General features: G+C 38.2%; 1 protein-coding gene across 1 annotated transcript in view; it reads left to right on the top strand.

Moving 5' to 3' along the window:
* DCHS2 (dachsous cadherin-related 2) overlaps positions 1 to 24,949 on the top strand; it is a 269,592-nt gene that overhangs the window by 218,505 nt on the left and 26,138 nt on the right. The window contains exons 15-17 of the mRNA XM_063638296.1: positions 9,562 to 9,675; positions 19,732 to 19,943; positions 23,810 to 23,961. Coding sequence (XP_063494366.1) covers positions 9,562 to 9,675; positions 19,732 to 19,943; positions 23,810 to 23,961 — 478 coding nt within the window. The remainder of the gene's footprint in view (positions 1 to 9,561; positions 9,676 to 19,731; positions 19,944 to 23,809; positions 23,962 to 24,949) is intronic.

Below are 24,949 nucleotides of genomic sequence, written 5' to 3'. Positions count from 1 at the left end.
AATATGTATGTTTAGTTTCAATGGTTGGACACTTGAGTGATAACAGATAATTCAGAATCATCCAAATATTTGAAAATCTGTTTCTCTCAAGTCAGTCATCAATAAGAAAATGTTGGCATTGCTTAGGAATAACAAACATAAAACTCTAGAATTATTTACTCATGCACTTCTATGCATACAATGTTTTCATAATTACTTTCCCTAAATATTTTTATAATTATTGATTTTTACAGTCATATAGCACTAATTGTTATCTAATTATGCTTTTAAATTGCTGCTGTGAGTAGCCAGAGTTTTTTAACTCTATTTTTGTAAAGAAGAAAAAACCAAGAACATGAAATGTTTTATACTTTTTAAATACGGTGTCAGACTTGAAATAAAACTTATAAAAGCTTGAAAATGTAAAAGGTAAATTATTCTGTATGTTTCATTTAACTCATTCGAGTTGCAGGTACTGTGTTGGTTTTCATAGCTTACCCTTTCTACCTTGATAATGTGAAATGAATAGTAAGTTTCATCTATGTGCCCAGAGATAGACTTTTATTTAAAATTTTCACGGTAAGCAGATGCCAAGAAGGATTCAAGTCCCTTTCGTTATTTTATCTATCTTTTTTCAAGAGAATCTCCAATTTGGACTTTGTCAGAGGAAGAACATATAAAGCATTTGCAGCTTCTTGCTGACATCAGTGTCTAGTTTGAAGTATTTTCATGGAATGAAATTCTTTTGTGCTACAATTCCATTTGATATTATGAAAATTTGATTTGCAATAAAAATAGGATTGTTCCTTCATGAGAGAGGCCATGTATAACTCTTCTTTGCAGTTCTGTCCTCATCTTTATTCTTTTCTATGCAAGCAGTCACTATGTTCTTTTGTAATTGGGCATATAATAAGCATTCTAACCCATGAAAAAAAGGCCGTCAGCAAAATTGTTTCTTTTGTTGGCAAAGCTGTTTCTTTTCTTACTGTCATCCTTAAGACTTATATGACAAGCCAGTTGAAATAAAATTTCCTGTGTTTAGGAAATAAATTGTACCCAGAAGCACAGAACTTTGAGCAGTGGGGATAAAACATATTGTACTACTGTAAAGGCATATTCCTACCAAAAATGTAAGACATTTTTATATTAACACTATGTCTCTCAAAATGCAATAAAATAAGCATCAGATTATAATGCAATTTGAAAGAGTTCTCAACATGTGTAGTAACCTGATTCCACCATGATTGATTATAATCCATTACTTTATCACTAAATGACTTCCTAAATGGCTTGAAAAGAATAACCATTTGGAAATCCTGATAAATGATTTTTAAACTTTGTTACAGTTTATGTTAAACAAACATAATGTTTGTAAAGAGAGTAATATATTCAGTTGGGTTTTCTTGCTCTTTTTCCTTAACAAATTCTGTTTCATCCCTTTTTTTTAACTGAGTTTTCACTGAAGTTTCAGTTTTGCAGGCAATATCACACTTATTTCCTTTGATATTTACAGTGATCACTGCATTTTTGAGTGTTAGGCATTGAAAAGCTTCTAGGGAAAACTACTATTTGTTCCAGAGCCTTTTCCTTTTTCTGTTCTTTTCAGTAAAATCCTTTTACATATCCAGAAAAAAAATAATAATTTGGCTTGGTTTAGGGGTCATTTTTGTTGTTACCTCTAGCAAGATGGGTTTCAAGCTGGGGTCTCTGGGGCTTGTGTGTGAGGGTTCAATGAGATGGCTCAGCAAAGATCTTGAGTAGCTGGTTTTTTGGTTGTTTTGTTTTTTCTTTTTTTTTTTCTTTTTTTTTATTATTATTATACTTTAGGTTTTAGGGTACATGTACACAATGTGCAGGTTTGTTACATATGTATCCATGTGCCATGTTGTTTTGCTGCACCCATTAACTCGTCATTTAGCATTAGGTATATATCCTAATGCTGTCCCTCCCCCCTCCCCGCACCCCACAACAGTCCCTGGAGTGTGATGTTCCCCTTCCTGTGTCCATGAGTTCTCATTGTTCAATTCCCACCTATGAGTGAGAACATGCAGTGTTTGGTTTTTTGTCCTTGTGATAGTTTACTGAGAATGATGTTTTCCAGTTTCATCCATGTCCCTACAAAGGACATGAATTCATCATTTTTTATGGCTGCATAGTATTCCATGGTGTATATGTGCCACATTTTCTGAATCCAGTCTATCGTTGTTGGACATTTGGGTTGGTTCCAAGTCTTTGCTATTGTGAATAGTGCTGCAATAAACATACGTGTGCATGTGTCTTTATAGCAGCATGATTTATAGTCCTTTGGGTATATACCCAGTAATGGGATGGCTGGGTCAAATGGTATTTCTAGTTCTAGATCCCTGAGGAATCGCCACACTGACTTCCACAATGGTTGAACTAGTTTACAGTCCCACCAACAGTGTAAAACTGTTCCTATTTCTCCACATCCTCTCCAGCACCTGTTGTTTCCTGACTTTTTAATGACGGCCATTCTAACTGGTGTGAGATGGTATCTCACTGTGGTTTTGATTTGCATTTCTCTGATGGCCAGTGATGATGAGCATTTTTTCATGTGTTTTTTGGCTGCATAAATGTCTTCTTTTGAGAAGTGTCTGTTCATGTCCTTTGCCCACTTTTTGATGGGGTTGTTTGTTATTTTCTTGTAAATTTGTTTGAGTTCATTGTAGATTCTGGATATTAGCCCTTTGTCAAATGAGTAGGTTGCAAACATTTTCTCCCATTGTGTAGGTTGCCTGTTCACTCTGATGGTAGTTTCTTTTGCTGTGCAGAAGCTCTTTAGTTTAATGAGATCCCATTTGTCAATTTTGGCTTTTGTTGCCATTGCTTTTGGTGTTTTAGACATGAAGTCCTTGCCCACCCCTATGTCCTGAATGGTATTGCCTAGGTTTTCTTGTAGGATTTTAATGGTTTTAGGTCTAACATGTAAGTCTTTAATCCATCTTGAATTAATTTTTATATAAGATGTAAGGAAGGGATCCAGTTTCAGCTTTCTACATATGGCTAGCCAGTTTTCCCAGCACCATTTATTAAATAGGGAATCCTTTCCCCATTTCTTGTTTTTGTCAGGTTTGTCAAAGATCAGATAGTTGTAGATAGGTGGCATTATTTCTGAGGGCTCTGTTCTGATCCATTGATCTATGTCTCTGTTGTGGTACCAGTACCATGCTGTTTTGGTTACTGTAGCCTTGTAGTATAGTTTGAAGTCAGGTAGCATGATGCCTCCAGCTTTGTTCTTTTGGCTTAGGATTGACTTGGCGATGCGGGCTCTTTTTTGGTTCCATATGAACTTTAAAGTAGTTTTTTCCAATTCTGTGAAGAAAGTCATTGGTAGCTTGATGGGGATGGCATTGAATCGATAAATTACCTTGGGCATTATGGCCATTTTGATGATATTGATTCTTCCAACCCATGAGCATGGAATGTTCTTCCATTTGTTTGTTTCCTCTTTTATTTCATTGAGCAGTGGTTTGTAGTTCTCCTTGAAGAGGTCCTTCACATCCCTTGTAAGCTGGATTCCTAGGTATTTTATTCTCTTTGAAGCAATTGTGAATGGGAGTTCACTCATGATTTGGCTCTCTGTTTGTCTGTTATTTGTGTATAAGAATGTTTGTGATTTTTGTACATTGATTTTGTATCCCGAGACTTTGCTGAAGTTGCTAATCAGCTTAAGGAGATTTTGGGCTGAGACAATGGGGTTTTCTAGATATACAATCATGTCATCTGCAAACAGGGACAATTTGACTTCCTCTTTTCCTAATTGAATACCCTTTATTTCCTTCTCTTTCCTGATTGCCCTGGCCAGAACTTCCAGCACTATGTTGAATAGGAGTGGTGAGAGAGGGCATCCCTGTCTTGTGCCAGTTTTCAAAGGGAATGCTTCCAGTTTTTGCCCATTCAGTATGATATTGGCTGTGGGTTTGTCATAGATAGCTCTTATTATTTTGAGATACGTCCCATCAATACCTAATTTATTGAGAGTTTTTAGCATGCAGGGTTGTTGAATTTTGTCAAAGGCCTTTTCTGCATCTATTGAGATAATCATGTGGTTTTTGTCTTTGGTTCTGTTTATATGCTGGATTACATTTATTGATTTGCGTATGTTGAATCAACCTTGCATCCCAGGGATGAAGCCCACTTGATCATGGTGTATAAGCTTTTTGATGTGCTGCTGGATTCGGTTTGCCAGTATTTTATTGAGGATTTTTGCATCAATATTCATCAAGGATATTGGTCTGAAATTCTCTTTTTTGGTTATGTCTCTGCCAGGCTTTGGTATCAGGATGATGCTGGCCTCATAAAATGTGTTAGGGAGGATTCCCTCTTTTTCTATCGATTGGAATAGTTTCAGAAGGAATGGTACCAGTTCCTCCTTGTACCTCTGGTAGAATTCAGCTGTGAATCCATCAGGTCCTGGACTCTTTTTGGTTGGTAAGCTATTGATTATTGCCACAATTTCAGAGCCTGTTATTGGTCTATTCAGAGACTCAACTTCTTCCTGGTTTAGTCTTGGGAGTGTGTATTTGTCGAGGAATTTATCCATTTCTTCTAGATTTTCTAGTTTATTTGCATAGAGGTGTTTGCAGTATTCTCTGATGGTAGATTGTATTGCTGTGGGATCGGTGGTGATATCCCCTTTTTCATTTTTTATTGCATCTATTTGATTCTTCTCTCTTCTTTATTAGTCTTGCTAGCGCAAATCTCACTATCAGACGTGGTATTATAGCAGTGAGTTATTTGAAAAAAAAATTAGTTAAAAAAAATTGCTGTTGGCTTACAGTGATCCTGTAGGTAGATACCAGGATTTTTCTAATCTCTCACAATAGAAAACGTCAATGTCCTTTCTCCTCTGCCTCCCTTTTTAACCTCCTTTCTTCCCGTACTCATTAAGCATCTACGACATACAAGGAAATAAACTTGATACACAAAATAACATGTTTTATTCTTGAAAAATTATACTGAGCAAAATATGCCAGATACTATGTGATACACAAGTATATGAAATTTTAAAGCAAAACTAATATAGAGTTATAAAACATATACAATATAAATATATAGAAAATCTCATCTGCTGTCATGGAACTTAGTCCAATTTAAGCAGGCAGATGAGATCAGTCTTCAACTATGTTCAGTACAAATTCTTAGATGACAAATTAGTAGCACAATCTAAGTGCCAAAAGGGTTAGTAACAAAAGAGGAGAGATTTGTCTTCTCTATCAGAGATGGTAAACAAGAAAACTCAGAACTGGAGTCAGACCAGAGCTGTGTTTTGTTCAACCCATATAGTGGGGTTTTCCCCATAAATTAAATTATTTTCCAACACTTAGAAATTGAGAGATTTCAAATAAAAATAAATATATAAAATTTTGAGCTTCTCTTGAAAAGCCCAGAATCTTCAGCATCCTGAAGCCTCCTTTCCCTGCTGACAGAAATAGGCTGACAGTGACTGTCTGAGACATTTTCTGGCCTCCTCCACCATTTGACCCCTTCATTTGTTCCTGCTTCTTGCTTTTACCAAAATGCATATGGGATGATGAGCCCTGCTCTGTACTCATCTCTGACACCATGTCAGCTCCTGTTCCTTTTCAATGTTTCCTCTTACTTTCCTCTTGTGACTTGTTACCACTGTCTTATACGTGGCCTCTGTTACTGTGCACCCAGCAGCAGGGTAGACTCCTATAGCCTTACCCCCCATCCATCTCTCCCCAGTCAGGACAGTGTGCATATTTTTACCAGTATGTGTAATCCTATGGGGCAGGATGACAGTAAGTGAAGAAGCAGAGTCATTGCAAGATTGGGAGTGTAAAATAGATGCCATAAGTTACAGGCCTAATATCAGAGGACTAATGCCAGTAAAGGAACTATGAGGAAGCTTCTTTCATTTATTTTTTAGAATATATATATAATATTTTTTCTATATATACATATTTATTTGCTTTTTTGTTTCTTTTAAGTTTTTATTTCGATAGGTTTTGGGGAAACAGATGGTCTTTTGTTACATGAATAAGTTATTTAGTGGTGATTTCTGAGATTTTGGTGCACCCATCACCCAAACAGTGTATACAGTATCTATTGTATAGTCTTTTATCCTTCACTTCCCCACCTTTTCCTCCAAGTCCCGAAAGTTCATTGTGTCATTCTTATGCCTTTGCGTCCTCATAGCTTAGCTTCCACATATGAATGAGAATATACAATGTTTGGTTTTCCATTCCTGAGTTACTTCACTTAGAATAATAGTCTCCAATTCCATCCAGGTTGCTGTGAATGCCATTATTTCATTCCTCTTTATGGCTAAGTAGTATTCCATGGTGTGTGTGTGTGTGTGTGTGTGTGTGTATCAGATTTTCTTAATCTACTCGATGATTGATGGGCATTTGGGCTCGTTCCATATTTTTGCAATTGTGAATTGTGCTGCCCTAAACATGCATACGCAGGTATCTTTTTTGTATAATGGCTTCTTTCCCACTGGGTAGATATCCAGAAGTGGGATTGCTGGACCAAATGGTAGATCTACTTTTAGTTCTTTAAGGAATCTGCACACTGTTTTTCATAGTAGTTGTACTAGTTTACATTTTCACCAACAGCATAGAAGTGGAACTATGAGGAAGTTTCTGAGAAATGGTAGGTGAATAGTAAACAGGAGGCCAAGGACCAAAGATGGATTAAAAAGAGGGGGAAGTGGCCAATAAGCGCATGAAAAGATGCTCAATATCACCAGACATCAGATAAATAAAATTAAAACCACTGTAAGATACTACTACATATCCACTAAGATGGCTACAATTTAAAAGACTGATAATACCAGTCAATGTGGATGTATCAGTCCGTTCTCACACTGCTATAAAGATACTACCCGTGACTGGGTAACTTACAAAGGGAAGAGGTTTAATTGACTCAGTTCTGCATGGCTGGGGAGGCCTCAGGAAACTTATAAACATGGTGGAAGGGGAAGAGGCATGTCTTACATGGCGGTAGGTGAGAGACAGCAAGCAAGAGCAGGGAAAACTGCCTTATAAAACCAGATAGATCTCATGAGAACTCACTCACTATCACGAGAATAGCATGGGGAAACTGCCCCCATGATCCCATCACCTCCCACCTGGTGCCTCCCTTGACACGTGAAGATTATGAGGATTACAATTTGAGATGAGATTTGGCTGGGGACACAAAGCCAAACCATATTAGTAGAGCAACTGCAATTCTCATATGTTGTTAGCAGAAATGTAAAATGATACAACTACTTTGGAAAAATAGTTTTGCATTTTCTTATAAAGTTAAATGTGTACTTACTATAGGTATTTACCCTTGATCAGTGAAAACATGGGTCCACACACACACTTGTGTATGAATGTTCATAGCAGTTTTTTTCATAATAGCCAAAAACTGGAAACAATTCAAATGCCCATCCCTAGGTAAATGAAAAATAAATTGTGATTTTCCATTTAATAGAATACTACTCTGCAATAACAATTGTATGAATTTTTATACATAAAATAACATGCTTGATTCTCAAAAAATGCTGAGCAAAAGAAATCCGGTATTGTGTAATTCACAAATGTATGAAATTTAAGAGGTAGAACTAATGTAGAGTTATAGACAGCAGATCAGTGATTTATTGGGGCCAAAAGTGAGAGAAAACTGAAATGGGCATAAGAAAGCATTTTGAGGTGTTGAATATATTCTATGATGATGATACTGATCATAGAAAATATTCTATGCTTATGATACTGATTACACAGGTGTATATAGTTTTGAAGATTCATAGAACCGTATATTTAAAATATGTACAGATTATTGTATGTAAATTTCACATAAATGAAATTGATTAAGTAAAAAAATACTTTTACAAAACAAGGCAGGCAATCCTAGGAGGGTGACACATAGACAACTGAGAAAGATGAGCAGCAAAGGACATAAAATATTACAAAGACATCAAAGTACTAACATGGGGACCAAATGAATCCTTGGGACCCTTCCAGCTGCTGTAGATGACTTTTTCCCTAGAGCTTCCCATACAGACAGCTGCCCTACCCAGTTTGCCTTAAAGGCACTCAGCATCTTCTCTTAGTATATCAGTCTCCTCAGGAACTTTGCATTTCTTCATTGCTTCCTGTCACATAAAGTGAGGATCTGCTCATCCACTTATTTTTGTAAATATCTATTGAAACACAGCCACACTCCCTTGGTTATGCATTGTCTGTGACTACTTTCATGCTACAATAGCAGGTTTGAGTATTTGCAACAGGACTATGTGACCTGTAAAGCCTAAAATAATTAATATCTGGCCCTTGACAGAAAAATTAGCTGATTCTTGACGTAAAGCCACACTTATCTCCCTGGCTCTCAAGCTCTCCCATTCTCTTGCCTACCTCTCTTACCCTTCTTCACACTGTATTTATACTTCCTATTTAAATGTATTCCCCACTCCTGCTTTATTTGGTTCTAGATCTAATTACAAGTATTGTCTTCTTGCCTCTATCAGTCCTTGCTAATTCTTCTTTCATGTTGGCATTTAGTCTGTTCCCATAACTTAAAATGACTTCCTTCTCTTTTGTCTTTCCAATTCCTATACCTAACTGAATTTCTGTTTCTTGCTTAGAGTTATCTCTTTGAGCCTGCTCTATCTGAACAAATCTTGAATTAATTCATGTCTTGCAGTTAAGGTGTTGGTTACTCTCTAGTTGGGTTGCTTTTACCTACAGCTATATCGGAAGCTGGTTGAGGGAATATTTCTTTTCTTTATGCTCCCATAGCCTCCTTTCCCACTCCCAAGCTCCAATGTTTTGGGGCAGTGTGTCAAATGTCTTTAATCTGTCCATGTCTTTCCATCTCCCATCCCACAGTCCTAGGTCATTGTCTTCTGCTTGGACTATTGCAGTATTATCTTAATTGGCCTCTCTGCTCCATTCTTACCCCTCTCTTCTCTGTTCTCACAGCATTTAGTACGATATTTTTAAAAAGCAAATCATATTTTACTCTAGTCCTTAAAATGCTTCCATGACTTCCCTTTGCACTTACAACAAAATCTAACCCTTGCTTATCCTGCCATCTCCACCTTCTGCCTCTTCCCCTACTCGTTGTGCTTTACCCAACCAAGCCCTTTCCTAGCCCACAGCCTTTGTGGTGGTGGCTCTTTTTCCCAAAATCCTCTTCTTCCAGCTGTTTCTATGGCTTCTCATCCTTCACTGTCCCCAGACCTCTCTAAAGTCTGGTGCTTCCCCTGAAAAAGAAGTACCTTATATCAAGTAACCTTATTCCTCTCTTTCTAGGGGCCTGGCACAATTTAAACTTTTCTATGATTATGTATGTTTTAATGGTTTATTGTCTGTCTCCTTACACAAGTTAATAACCACCATGAGGACAGAGATCTTTTTTATCTCGTTTGCTAGTATATCCTCAGCACCTAGCATGGGATCTGGCTCATTGAAGACAACAAGTTATTGTTGAATGAATGAACAAGTGAAAACATAGTAGGCAAATAATAAATAATCAGTATTTTCTCTTGTGTTTCCATGAAATTTTTTATCCTAATGGAGTTCTTTTTTTACCTAATTTTTACAGGTACTTCTATTGTGACTGTAAAAGCTTTTGCTCCTGACTCAATTCAGGACAGCATGAAATATTCAATTTTTAGTGGAAATGAAGATGGAGTTCTTTCCCTGTGCTCTAAGTCAGGTAATCTTTCTCTACCCTATACTAGCTTTATTTTCTGCTCCACTTAATGTTATTTCTGCAAAATTTGCAAAGTAGAAATTATTAGAGCTAAATAATTTAAAAGGTAAGCAAGAAAGAATTTTTTAAGCTAGCCTATGAAAAATTGTGGGAAATCAAGAACTATTTATTTGTATTCACTAAGAATTATATTCTTAATATTTCCAAATTAGACAATGTCTATCCTGCCCTTCAAACTTTTGAAGATAAATTAGCTTCCACTTACAATTTACCCATGTATTTGGGAAAATTGGAGATCGAGTAGTGAGACCATTGGCACTGAGTCCAAATTCAAAACAAGAACACATCTAGCTGTAAGGAATTTTCATCAGAGATTCTTGTAATTTGCTACTGAATGTCAACAACCCAACAAAAAAAAAGAACAGCTGCGAAGGTTTCTATACAGTGGTAAAGAAATTACTTCCAAATACAGCATGTATTAAATTTAGCTTCAGTAAGACCATTACTGTTTTAAGTGAATACCAATTGATTATTTCAAACATACTTTTTTTTTCACTAACAACTCTGTAGTAGATACACATCTACTGCTTTGTTGTCAAACTTCAAAAAGAATGTTTCTAATAATGTCTATGTTGCCACACAACTGCCTTATTTAATCTATACTACATACATCTGGGAAGAATTGAGAGAGGGTAATTCCTCAGGTAAATGTCCTGTCATCCAGGGTGGTGTTATGACTTTTTGGTCCACACAGCTTTGGTCAGCAACCTTTCTGAGGTAGCCTGCTAGAAGTCTTCATCTCTTCATCCCATTGTTGCATTAAAGGGTGGTGTAGGAAGCATGTTCACAAAAGGATCATTTGTGAACATCACTAGGTCTTAATTTTCTTGCAGTCCAGGTGTCTGAGGGTTCTGGGAAAGCAGCCCAGATTAAAATGCTTAGGAACAAAGAAGAGTAGCAGAGCTGGCATATTTTCCCAGGCTATCCAGACCCTCTGCCACTGTACTCCTAACATGGCCCAGACCTGGTCTTATTTCTTCTACAGTCCATCATTAAAATGCAGATAAAATCTTTCTAGGGTTAGTCCAAAGAGGTCATTCACAGGAACATCTTTTTTATTAGATAACTTATTTACATTGAGTTTTAAAATTTTGTTGTGAAATATCTGCCAGATGGTATGTTGAAACATATAAGACTGTTTAATGGACAATAGTAAAATAAAAACCCATACACATGCCACCCATCTCTGGAAATAGACGTTAAGGTAGTCCCCCCTTATCCTTAGTTTCTCTTTCTCCAGGCTCAGTTACCTGTGGCCAACGAAAATGTTAAATGGGAAGCTCTAGAAATAAACAAGTCATATGTTTTAAATTTCTCACTATTCTGAGTAGTGTGATGAAACCTCACATCATCCTACTCTGTCCCACCCAGAAGTAAATCCTCCTTTTGTCCAGGGTCTCCACACTGTACATGCTCCCTATGAGTCAGTAGCTGTCTCAATTCTCAGTTTCACTGTCACATATTGCAGTACTTATATTCATGTCACTCTTATGTAACTTAATAATGGCCCCAAAGCACAAGTGTAGTATTCTGGATTCTGGCAATTTGGATATGCCAAAGAGAAGTGGTAAAGTGTTATTCTTTTTTTTTTTTTTTTTGGAAGTGAAAGGTGAACGTTCTCAATTTAATAAGAAAAGAGAAAAGATTGTATGCTGAGGTTGCTAAGATCTATAGTAAGAATGAATATTCTACTTGTGAAATTGTGAAGAAAGAAAAAAAATTTGTGCTAGTTTTGCTACGGCACCTCACGATGCAAAAGTCATGGCCACAGGGCATGGTAAATGCTTAGTTAAGAATGGAAAAGGCATAAATCTGGGAGTGGAAGACCTGAATAGAAAAATGTGTTCAATTTGACCGTAACATGTTGCACCAGAAAGCATTGAGCCCTCTATGAAGGCTTCAGCAAGGAATCCCCTGAAATGAGTGATTCTAAGCCATTTACTGCAAGTAAGAGATGGTTACACAGATTCGGAAGTAGGTTTGGACTGAAAAATACAAAAACTACTGGAGAGGCTGCATCTGCCAACAAAGAAGGTGCTGCCACATTTCTGAAAATGTTGAATAAGGAGAAAGGAAACCATCTAAAGCAAATCTCTAATTGCCGTAAAACTAGGCTTTTCGGGAAGAAGATGCCCAATGGAACCTACATTCATAAATGTACACAGGAAGCACCAGGGCATAAAACATGGAGGGACAGATGAACTCTGGTGCTCTGTGGCAACACTGCAGGACATATGATGAAATCAAGTGTAGTATACAAAGTGAAGAACCCGCATGCCCTCTAAAACAAAAAATTATCTGCCTATGTTCTGGCAACATAATAAGAAAGCATGGGTGACACACATCTTGTTTATGGAATGGTTCCACCAGTGCTTCATTCCAGAAGTTAAAAAAAAAATACTTGGATGAGGAAAGGTTGGAATTCAAAGTTCTGTTAATATTAGACAATGCAACTGGCCATCTTGCTATGAAAATGAAAATGTTGTTGAGGTTGTATTTTTACCTCCAAATAAAACCTCATTGCTTCAGCTCCTTGAGCAGGCATCATTTGGTTTGTCAAGGTCACACACCTGCCTGGTATTTGATTAGCCATTAATTGATGCAGATCGTAATCTGGATGTAATGTAATGCTGGAAATCATTCACCGTTGCTGACGCAGTAACATTCATCAAAGCTGCCATGCATGAATTAAAACCAGAAACTGTAAATGCCTGCTGGAAGAACTTCTAGAGTGAAGTCATGAATGATTTTAATGGCTTCCTGGGGATTGATGGAAAAATTAGGAAAATAAATAATTCACACAGCAAGACAAGTTGGTGGAGAAGGGTTTGCCAACATGCTTGATGAAGAAGTAGAACATATTGAAGGCCATTGAGAATTGTTAATAAATGAGGAAGAACTTTTTGAGTCATCTACAGAGAAAGGGAAGACAAAGAAGAAACTAAAGCAGAACCAACAATGTAGATATTACTGAAATTTGCTCAAGTGTTTCAAATCACACAGATATGAAAAGACAAAATTATAGAATACAGTCCTCAGATAAAGTGCAGCATTGAAGTCACCCCCCATATGATCACAGGATTATAACCTCTGTACCAACACTTTGATTAAAAACTGACAAGCTTGCTTTTTTTTTTTTTTTTTTTTTTTTTTTGAGACGGAGTCTTGCTCTGTTGCCCAGGCTGGAGTGCAGTGGCATGATCTCGGTTCTCTGCCACCTCCACCTCCTGGGTTCAAGCGATTCTCCTGCCTCAGCCTCCCAAGTAGCTAGGACTACAGGCGTGCGCCACCACACCCAGGTAATTTTAGTAGAGACAGGGTTTCACTGTGTTAGCTAGGCTGGTCTCAATCTCCTGTCTTCGTGATCCGCCCACTTCACCCTCCCAAAGTTCTAGGATTACAGGCGAAGCTTTTATTACAATGATTTCCAAAAGGTTTTGGCAAAACAAACAAAAAACCTGCAACTCTCAAGTACTCCCAACCATCAACATCATCTGCTCCTGACATCCAACCGTCGCCATCATCGTGGCTCGGTGATCCAGGACCACTTGAAGCAGATGATGATCCTCCTCCTGACATACCATCAGAAGTTCAGTAGTAGCCTACTGCTACGTCACAGTGCCCACGTCACTCACCTCACTTTACCTTATCATGTGGGCATCTTGTCATCTCACATCATCACAAGAAGAAGAAGGATGAATACAGTACAATACGATATTTTGCAAGAGAGACCACATTCACGTAACTTTTATTACAGTATAATTGTTCAATTTTATTAGTTGTTGTTAATCTCTTACTGTGCCTAATTTAGAAATTAAACTTCTTCATAAGTATGCATATATAGAAAAAAGCATAGTATATATGGGGTTTCGTACCATCCACAGTTTCAAACATTCACTGGGGGTCTTAGAATATATCCCCCACAGGGAAGGGGGAACTACTGTAATAGAATTTTCGAATTTTCAAAAGCCTCTGTGTGCCCCTTCCTTTTTATATCTCTTTTTTCCTTTCTCTTTTTTTTGTTGTTGTTCAGAAATATGTGTACATTGTGGAATATCTAAATTGAGCCAATTAACATACACATCACTTTATGTCTCTCTTTGTCCCAGAGATAATTAGTAACTTGAATTTGTATCGATCACTGGCTTCTTTTTTTCTCATAAAGAAAGACAGGTTCTCACTATGTTGCCCAGGCTGGCCTCAAACTCCTGAACTCAAGCAATCTCCTTGCCTTGGCCTCCTGAAGTTCTGGAATTATAGGCATGAGCCACTGCACCCAACTGATCACTGACACTTTTGGTTATAATTTTTCCACTGCATTTGAATTTCTAAACAATATGTCATTTACTTTTACCTTGACGTAAGTATGATAATGGAATCATGCTACGTACACTTCTATGACTTTATTCCTTTGCTCAACATTTTTACTATGACTTACAGTGCATAAACCATTACGTGTTAAAGAGAAATAGCAAAGAATGAAATGTACAGGCTTGTATGTCTCTTCTTAGATTTCTCCTAAGTACATTATACTTTTTCTCACTATGGTAAATGAAAAAAAATGCTTTTCCTGATGGTGCTGGTGTATGTATTTGAAACTGATTTTTGTGTTTTGATTTTTTGTCTGGCAAATTTGCAAACTAGAGACTGACATTTTTCTGTATATTTGACACATAAAATCATATCTGAAAATGACCACTTCCCCCTGTCTGAAGTTATATAGTTATTTTTCTTATTTCAGTGGCTAGCCTAGTTATTTTAACATATATAAAGTCCAACATTAATCAATATTCTCTTCCTGAGTAATACAAGAGATTTGCAATTATTGATCTCAAAGTGCTCCTATTTCAATTTACATGCTTTTGTGACCACAATTTTGGTTCTTTCAAATTAGGCATTATTAGTATTTTTCAGTTGATTTAGCTGCATCCTTGCTGATGTCTCTGCTAACCATTCTTTCTTACATCTCAGCCTTTCTTCTAGTATTATTTTTTTTCTGCTTGAACTATCTCCTTTAGTGAGGGTTTGTATAGTAAGCTCTCTCAGATTTAGGGAGTTAAAAAATGTAGTTATTTAATCCATGCTTTTAAAATACTTTTGCTGGTCTTGTAATTCTAGATTCACAGTTATTTTATCTCATCATAGTAAGATATTATTCTACTGGCTTCTGGCATCCCATTGTTGCATTAAGAAGCCAGCTGTTGATCTAAACACCATTCATTTGTATCTTTTCTTGGAACTCCAATTAGACAAATGTTGGCCTATGTGACTATCTGCTACATCTCTTTTTTATATTTTTCATCTATCATCTTTCTCTTCATTCTGGGAAATTGCATTTTTCATTTCCAGAAGTTCTGTTGAGTTCTTTTTCAACTCTTCTTTGTCTTTTGAAAAATAGCCTCTTGTTCCTTGCTCATATTTCCAAGGGTTTTTAATGTATTTAAACATATATAATAATTCTGTGTCCAACAATTCCTGCATCTGAAGTCTTTGATGTTTGGTTCTGTTGTCTATGGGTTTGTTTGCTGTCATTTATGGTGCCTTGTTTCTCTATGATTTTAATGCTTGTAGACTATGAGCTACTCATTATCCTTGAAAGCTCTTTCTTTGACGATTCTTTGAAGCCTCAGTTGAATTTATGCCCTTAAAAGAGGATTTGCTTCCTTTTCTGCAATTCACCTGGAGAATCATCGGGGAGAAGCTAGTTTAAATTTAATTCCTAAGAGTTTTAAATATGTATAACTATGATAGTATAGCTACCATAAATTCAGGCTTAAACTAATACAGAAGATTTTTTTTCTCCCTTTCAATCAACACCAAGGTTAAAAAAAAAAAAGTCAAGCTTCTGGTGGTTTTTTGGCTAAAATCTTTTGGAATAACATTGTAATTAGAAGTTGTAGTCTCTTTCTTTCTTTTTAACTCATCACTGTCGCTGCAGATTGTAATCCTTCTGTGATCATATGGGTGACTTTGATGCTGCATTCCATCTGTGGATTGTATTCATTAGTTTGTTCTTTAATATCTACACAATTTGAAACACTTCAGCAAATTTCAGTTATGTCCACGTTGCTAATTCTACTTCAGTTTCATTCTTTTCTTTTTTCAATAATGGCCACTGATCTGGAATATATGTAGCCTTTAGGTTTCCAGCTTTATGCCAGTTTTTCCTGTTAGCCCCTTCACCTTTTGTGCGTTCTCACCTTATTTTCCACACTCCATGCAACTATCAGAAATAAATAGTAAGATAGAAGGTTGTGGTAGAAATCTCTGGGACAAAAATGAGCTGTTAGTACTTACTAACCTCTCAGGATTTCTGTCTTCATTTCTGTTTTTTCCTCTATAGAATTCTTACAACTGTACCAACTTAATAATACATTGTAATACATACACATATATGTCTATGCACATATATGTATTATATATATAATTTATCATGCATTTTAGTTGTTTTTATCATGAAGATTGGTCAAGTATATAATTTACCATACTGCTATCAAGAAAGCTTTTTTAAAACTTTAATTATGATATTAAATGCATCTTTTATGCTACCTTTGACAAATTATCATTAAAATTGTATCTAATTGTATAGGTTTTCTGAATGTATGTATTTTAAACATACACCACTTAAAATGTGAGACTGATATGTATAATAAATCAATAATGTTTATCTCTAAGATTATAGTAACTTAATAAAAGTGTGAGAAAACCATTTTATTAGTAATTAGTTTAATAAGTAAGTTGTCATTAGACAGATCTCCGATGAGAACTGTGTTTTCCGTCAGTTTGTGCCAGTTTACCCTCTGTCCCATAGTCACAAACCAAGTTGGCTCTGTATTTAAACTTCATGCCACTTTAGTGTAAAAACATGTATTTCTCACTGTCTAAACCAGCAGCAATTTTAGAGCTTGACTAAGGTTTTGTATGTAAGTAACAGCTGGCAGCATTCATTTTAGTATTTATTAGAGTGGCGCAAAACAAAACTGATCAAACTTTCAAAGACATTGTTTAAGTAGGAGAGGGTTTGAAAGCTACCGAATAACATAAATATTTATCACATTCTGCTTTGGTTTGTACAAATGCATGTACACAGTATATAACTGATGGAAGTAACCTGATTATGTTATCAAGCATGTAGCATTTGATGAATCTTAATCTCATTTGGATGTGTATTTCATAACTTTGTCAAAAGCTCTATAACATATGTATTTTTTAGAAGAAAATGTTACTGCCATTTTTTTCTCAAGTTATTACATACCTGGCACATTAACATATAAGCAAGAACATGAAGTTAGTATTTGTGAGGCTTCTTACTCTAAGGAAGGTGTTAGTTTCTGCGTATACCATCAGACAGAGTCCAGTAGTACTTTCCTCTCAATGATGACCGTACACGCTTGATGTCTTTGTGAAAACTACACATGTATTATTCAAGGAAAAATGTGGATCTAGTAGGTGTGCCAGCCTTGAATCATCCCACAGACTGGTTGTCTTTTCTACTTGCACGACTTTCACAGCATATGCCAGTTATTACCCCAAAAATAAAAACCATGCAAGGAAAGCATTAGAACCGTCGATCCATTCCAAGTGCAAAATTCCAATTATCAAAGCCTAAACACAAGACTTTTATTAAAAATCGACTTTGATCTGCACTGTAATTGGCACACTTTCTACTCAGTGACATGGGCAATTTAGTGTTGCATTTCTATTCTATTTTTCCTTTACAAACAGTAACAGAACATGATAGCCAGGCAAGTGCTCTGTGTGGTGGAGACAAGAGATCTGGATGAGAGCTGTGGACCCACCTCAGACTTGGGCTCTTGTGACATTTTGGGGTGTGGGAATCAGCCTTTGTTTCAGGGAGGTTTCTGAAGACCACCTAGTTTCATCACCAGCGTACCAAAAGGCATCTTAATTATTCTCCAGCTGCCCAAAGTTAGAGCTACTCTAAATTTTCTGCCAGGGGTGTTGGTCACAACAGACTGTGGTTTGTGAAGTAATTTGGTTCTAGTACTAAATTGATAACTAAATTTGATGTCAAAAAAATGATACTGAGTTTATGAAATTTTAAATTTGGTAGTATAGTGAGTTAATATATAATATATTGTTATTTTTTTCCTAACACCCAATAACAAAGATAGATAGGATATTTGAACAGGATATGCCTCCCACTAGAATTCAAGTGGGTGCCAGATGACCTAAAGCTTCTTGGACTAGGTTATCTGGGGAAGCTGATTCAGATAGAGCAATAAAAACTGCAGCTCCCAGGCCATAGTTCCAGAAACAGTACAGATTCTTTCACCAGAGGATCGAACTTCTAGTAGTTTACGGCTATTAAATGTTCTCTTTCTAAATTCAGAGTTCATAGAGATATTAAATCCATATGTGATGATGAGGCCAAACACGGGTAACACATCGTGGAATCTACATGTTACTACAAAGAGACATTCCAAATATGCATTATGTCACTTGCTCCTCACAGCCACTCTTTGAAGTCGTTGTTAACATCCCATTTTATAGAAAAGGAGACTCAGCTTTATGTCAACGGCATAATTTATCCAGGTCACAAAGTTAGGAGGTGGTGGAGCCAGGTAATTGACCTAAATTAAATTTCTAGGCCTGGGATGTATGCCTGGTTTCAGGTTTCTCTAACTCCAAATTAGTGTTCATTCAGCAATTCTCTATTTGATGGACTTGCTGACAGTGAAAGCCAAGTAAATAAAAATAATACATTGAGTCAGAAATTTTGTTGTAAATTGGAGGAAAAAACAGTAAAAACTAGACAAGGAAATTATGTTAACGGAGTAAGTTTCTTAATTTGCTGAGGGTGGGGGAAACTAGAGCATGGCATCACCCTACAAAATCTGCTTCCCTAACCTGGATCTGCCTTTTATATGAGGGCATAAAAGTATTACTGTGTGCCTTCTGGAGGCCAGACCCTGAGCTAAACATTGGAGATATGATGGTACGTAAGAGATGGTGTATGGAGCTTATAAACAAGAGGAATAATAGGACAAAAACAGGTGAAGGTGAACAAAGTGATGATGCAGCTGCTGGGAAGTGCAGAGGCTTTGTAAGAGACTTTTGGGAGGCTGATGGTACAGGGATGGTGAACTGGAAAAATCCCTGAGGAAGGATAGCTGTGGGAGCCATTCCAGGCTGATGGAACCGCGTGCGTGATGACTCTTTAATAAGCATTCAAGGAGCAGATGCATATTATGATCATGGAAGGGTTCCATGCAGAACAATGACAGCATCTTTTTTTTTTATTAAATTCAGAATGAAAACTGGATTAGGGAGAGACCAGTTTCGTGGCTAATGCAGGGGACAAGGTGGGAAGTGCTTGTGGCTTGAAGAAAGGCAGCAGTAATGGGGCTGGAGTGAAGATATATTTGAAAGATAGACTTCCCAGACATGGCCAGAGGGTAAATATGGAGAGAGATAGCTCCCAGGTCTTGGTATTTCATAATTTCTTTCTCTCTACATATTTGAACCTGCAAACATCTGCAAGATCCCACATCTTTTCACAATGACCCCGGTTGGTGGGGAAAGGAGGCCCGCCAATGGGAGGCTTTTGTGGGACAGGTGAGCTGTGAGCACATGAGGCAAAGATGCTTTGAGTCATTTTAAGAATAACTACAGCCAGGTGCTGTGGCTCACGCCTATAATCCGAGCACTTTCAGAGGCCAAGGCGGGTGAATCACAAGGTCAGGAGTTCGAGACCAGACTGGCCAACACGGTGAAACCCTGTCTCTACTAAAAATACAAAAAATTGGCTGGGCATGGTGGCAGGTGCCTGTAACTGCAACTACTCAGGAGGCTGAGGCAGGAGAATCGCTTGAACCCGGGAGGTAGAGGTTGCAGTGAGCCGAGATTTCACCACTGCACTCCAGTGCGGGCGACAGTGTGAGACTTTGTCTCAAAACTAAATAAATAAATAAAATAAAAAATAAAAGAATAACTATAACATCATTTTCTTTTTTTTCTCCTTGGAAATAAAAATAGGACAACTTACTGTGAAAGAACCCAAGTTTCTTGATTTTGAAGTCAGAAATGAGCTACAACTCATCGTTTTAGCTGAAAGTAGTGGGCATAGAGCCTATTGCAAAGTAGCAGTCTTGATACAGGATGAGAATGATAATTCACCATGCTTTGAACAAAGCGTTTACCAAGCAGCAGTGTCTGAAGGCCAACTCTACAATGCTCATGTCATACAGGTAACAGAAATATATTTGTGTGTGTGTGTGTGTGAGAGAGAGAGAGAATTACTACGAATCAATGTACATCAAAATTTCTAAGCCCTGTGGTCCAACAGTCTTTCCAGGGCATGTACATTTTATAGATGGGATGAAAGCTTAGGTTAAAGAAAATCTGAAATTCTTGCACTGTCTCTTCCTCTTTATTTATTCAGTGCTCAGTTACTGACATCTGCTTTCCCCAGGAGCACTGTTGAGCACTAGAAGTATGCATTTATTAATAAAACAAGTATGCATTTAGTGTAATGAGTGAAAAGAGGAGACACAGCCTCCTCCTGGAGGAAAAGTGTAAGACTTCACAGAATAGTGACATTTACACTAAGTCTTCAAGGTGAATAGGCATGTGGACAGATCTGCTTTCAGGACTAGCCACATCTCAGTAAAAGGCCCCAAGTCCTGGAGAAGCATCCATTCACAGGGCAGTTTTGTTCACGCTGTAAAACCCACCCATCCTTGATACTTTCTCCACCTGCCTCAGGACAACTGCTTGTTTCATCTTTCCCTCCACTATTGAATTAAGTTTTTGTAGTCATGAAGCTGGGCATTAGGAGATCTCTAACCTCCCGTGACTTTGGAAAGGAAATCAGTATAAATCCAACTTCCAGGCAAAGTTAGCCACAGGGAGGGTCATTCCTTTTGGCCCCTGGAATGTCATGGCTGTGGTCAGCACTTCATGCTTATTACACCCCTTTTTCTCTGGGCTAGGTGGGGTAAGGCGTTTACACAGCATGCTAGCATATTTTCTGGACAAAACCTGCAACAGTTCTTTACTGTGCAGACACCTTCACCTCATTATATAAAAAGACCCCGCAGTGGCTCACAACTGTAATCCCAGCACTTTGGGAGGCCAAGGCAGGTGGATCACCTGAGGTCACGAGTTCGAGACTAGTCTGACCAACATGGTGAAACCCCATCTCTACTAAAAATACAAAAACCAGCCTGGTGTGGTGGTGGGCACCTGTAGTCCCAGCTACGTGGGAGGCTGAGGCAGGATAATTGCTTGAACCCAGAAGGCAGAGGTTGCAGTGAGCTGAGATCACACCCTTGCACTCCAGCCTGGGCAGTAAGAGCAAAACTCAGTCTCAAAAAAAAAAAAAAAAAAAAAGGCTTTCTTTCACTGCAATTCCAGTTTCTGATGCACATATCCCTGCTGTTGGTGAAAACAAGACCAATGGAGTCTCAGCTGCCTTGGAGTTTTAGCTCTGTGCCCCTACACCCTGTCCAGGATATCTGGGATCCCCCAGGCTATGACTGCAGATGTATTTTGTACTATAGCAGCCTGATTGCTCTAGTCACCAGCCTGTTCCAGATGTGCTGTGTCTTTACCCTGGTTTCAGTCATGACTGAGATGTTTCAGAAGAAAGTGAGGACATCCACTTTTCCAGTCTTTATCATCCCTGCCCAGTGAGGCTGATCAGTGGGGATGGCAGATGCCTCCAATGCGACCTGGTCACAAGAGGATCCCCACAATGGGGCCCTGCATCGTTTCACTTCTCTGCCCCACATGCTAACTGGGATGGAGTTAAATTGCTCAGTGTGAAATAAGTGAAGGCAAAGACCCATATAAAGCCCAGGTGCACTGAATGAGAGAGAGCCTAACCCACCAGTGCTTCAAATTATGGCAGACTTGTAGAAGGCTGAGTCAGGGACAGATAGAATGAACTTTGTTCTTTCCAGTTTTTAATCATTGAGTTCCCAGGAAGCTAGCACTACCATTCTGCTGTGTCCTGTTCAGAAAATTAGAAATGGAGGAGGCTCTGGAGCTCATACCAATTGCGGTGGTTGCTTCATGGTTTTTGCCCCCACACTGCTCAATGCCCTCCTTTGGTTACAGCCTCACAAACTTCCTTTGAGGGTCTGACCCTCTGTCGATGCAGTCCTGGTGGGGTTGTCATCAACATATTGACCTGCCTCCCACTCCCACCCCGCCAAAGGTGTGGTGAACTGCCTTGCCTCTCTCAGTCACACAGACTTTCCCTCCCTGAAATTTGAATCTTGGGTGAAGGGACACCAAGACAGAGACAAATTACAGCCAATTCATCTTGATGACAACAACTCAAAGAAGCTGTGCTTTACATTCCCTAGAGCCGCTCAGGCTCTTGTATTCACTGGGCACTGTCTTTCTGATACATCTCTCCCCAGTTTGGTTAGCCCTAGTTAAGATGTGTTGCCAGTACCCTAGAACCGCAGCTGATAGACCACCCAGAGATAGTCTCTGTAACACTGTTTTTTTTTTGTTTTTTTTTTTGAGAGGAAGTCTCGCTCTGTCACCAGGCTGGAGTGTGGGGGCACGATCTCGGCTCACTGCAACCTCCGCCTCCCAGGTTCAAGCAATTCTCCTGCCTCAGCCTCCCGAGTAGCTGGGACTATGGGCATGTGCCACCACGCCCAGCTAATTTTTGTATTTTTAGTGGAGATGGGGTTTCACCATGTTGGCCAGGATGTTCTTGATCTCTTAACCTCGTAATCCACCCACCTCGGTCTCCCAAAGTGCTTCTGTAGCACTTTTAAATGTACGGCTCCAAGGGATATAGTGGACTTTGATGCAGACTGGTTTCTCTTCTTGGTGATCCCAAAGGAAACTGCATATTGCAGCCTTTCGGTCCCAAGAGCTGTCCCCTGCCTGATGAGCTCCTGGATACTGCACCTGGGTCACTCAGGGTCCCCTGAGAACTCTGGCAGCAAAGTGAAGGATAAATTGAGATGGTAGGAAAGTAGACTGAAAACCCACTAGGACATTCATCAGTATAGTAACCCAGGAGAGATGACAGGGGACATGAGCTAAGACTGAGGCTCAGGGGCATAGAAGATATAAACAAGTAAAAAGTAATTAATTAATTTGTCAACTTGTTCTTAATCAAGATATCGAATCCACTAACATAATTGGTTTAGTGATTACAGCTTATTGCAAAATGATGGAGAATGATGTAAAACTTCTGTTTTATCCTCAACACAACTTTGATAACTCATCAAATACATCATCAGGATCTACATTTCTCAGCACTAAATCTAGATTTTGTTTCACTTATTTAATGATCCCTTTAAAATGAAACTTTAGGGCCAGCCACAGTGGCTCACACCTGTTATCCCAGCACTTTGGGAGGCTGACGCAGGTGGATCGCTTGAGTCCAGGAGTTCAAGAACAGCCTGGGTAAAATGGGAAAACCCCATCTCTACAAAAAAATACAAAAATTAGCTGGGCGTGGTGGCGCATGCTACTTGGGAGGCTAAAGTGGGAGGATCACTTAAGCCCAGCAGGCCGAGGCTGCAGTGAACCATGAATCACATCACTGCACTCCACCCTGGGTGACAGAGCCAGACTCTATCTCAAAAATAAAGTAAAATAAAATGAAACTTTAAATACAATATAAAAAAAATTCACACCTGGCCAATTTTATAGGTAATTCTTTAAGCAAAAAAAAAGAGCAAATGAAAAAAATTGTCACTCACTATGTGGAGATTTCTCATAACATTTTTTTCCTTGACTTGTGCTAGCATTAATTCATATACACTATTGGAACTCTCCTATTCAAGCAACTTAGATGTTTTTAAAAATATTTCTTCTCATTGCACAAAATTATACCTCAAAAACATGTACCATGTCTACTGAGAGCTATTTGGAAATTCTTTGGATGAAGAATTTCCCCATCACTCAGTTTATCATAATGTTAAATGTAAGCTTCAGTTGTCTGTTGGTATTTCATTTAATCATTGTTTTTAAAATGTTTGACAAGCTGTGATTCTTTCTTAATGCATGTCTCTGAAAAACAGACTGAACACATATTGCAGAATAAATCTTATCTAATGAAACAGTCGGTTCCTCACAGGTTTTTGCTACCGACCTGGACAGTGGTTTGAACGGCCTGATTGAGTATTCCATTCTCTCTGGCAACCAAGAAGAAGCATTCCAGATTGATGCACTGAGTGGTGTGATAACAACAAAAGCGATGCTAGATTATGAGCTCACCAGCACCTACAGGTTGGTCCAGGGTTCAGATCCATAGGCTCCATTTATTCTGCCTGCTAACTGACAACATTGCTGTTTGTTCATAACTTCCTGTTACGTAAGCTTAGTCGTAAAATGTGTTATCCCTTTGATCCAACTTGTTGATATTCTCTTTGATCCACTCTTTTTGATATTAAAAATATCAAAATTATTTGTATCTGGAAAAAGTGATTAAAATAGCAAAACTTTAAGGTCCCTTCTAGTTCTAAGATTTTATGAATTTGTGATGCTATTAAGCACTAAATGGGGGACACTAAAAAGATAATGTTTGTGAGATGTCTAATGAACTAGAGAGCCCTCTGCAGGTGTTTGTTGTTATTGTTTTTTAAAAAACGTGAAGACTAAGGGATACCTTGCTTTTTGATTCTTTATTCTTGCGTGTGAAAGTACAACGCTGTCTTCAAGGTCCTGTTGCAGTTCTGTGTTCTAGTAGAAATGATATTATTAAAAGCATATATTTAATATTAAAACTTTCTGCCTAGAATCTAAGATATGCCAGCCTTATACAGAATTCAACAAACGAAAGAATAATAGTGTTTAAGTTTTCTTGGTGTTTAAAAAAGTCAGTGCTACAAAAGACTAGACTTATACAGAGAGATAGTGATGGCATCACAATTTGTGGAAGCAAAAGGCTTTTTTTTTTTTTTTTTTTTTTTCCTTTTCTGAGACAGAGTCTTATTCTGTCGCCCAGACTGGAGTATAGTGGCACAATCTCAGTTCACTGCAGCCTCTGTCTCCTGGATTCAAGCAATTCTCCTGCCTCAGCCTCCCAAGTGGCTGGGATTACAGCCGCCTGCCACCATGCATGGTTAATTTTTATATTTTTAGTAGAGATGGGGTTCCACCATATTGGCCAGGCTGGTCTCAAACTCCTGACCTCAAGTGATCCACCTGTCTTGGCCTCCCAAAGTGCTGGGATTACAAGCATGAGCCACTGCACCCGGCCAGCAAAAGACTCTTA

The sequence above is a fragment of the Symphalangus syndactylus genome, chromosome 4 (genome assembly GCF_028878055.3).
Source record: "Symphalangus syndactylus isolate Jambi chromosome 4, NHGRI_mSymSyn1-v2.1_pri, whole genome shotgun sequence".
Taxonomy (NCBI): Eukaryota; Metazoa; Chordata; class Mammalia; order Primates; family Hylobatidae; genus Symphalangus; species Symphalangus syndactylus.
Note: the sequence above shows the minus strand (reverse complement) of the source record. Positions and strands in the feature narration are given on the sequence as shown.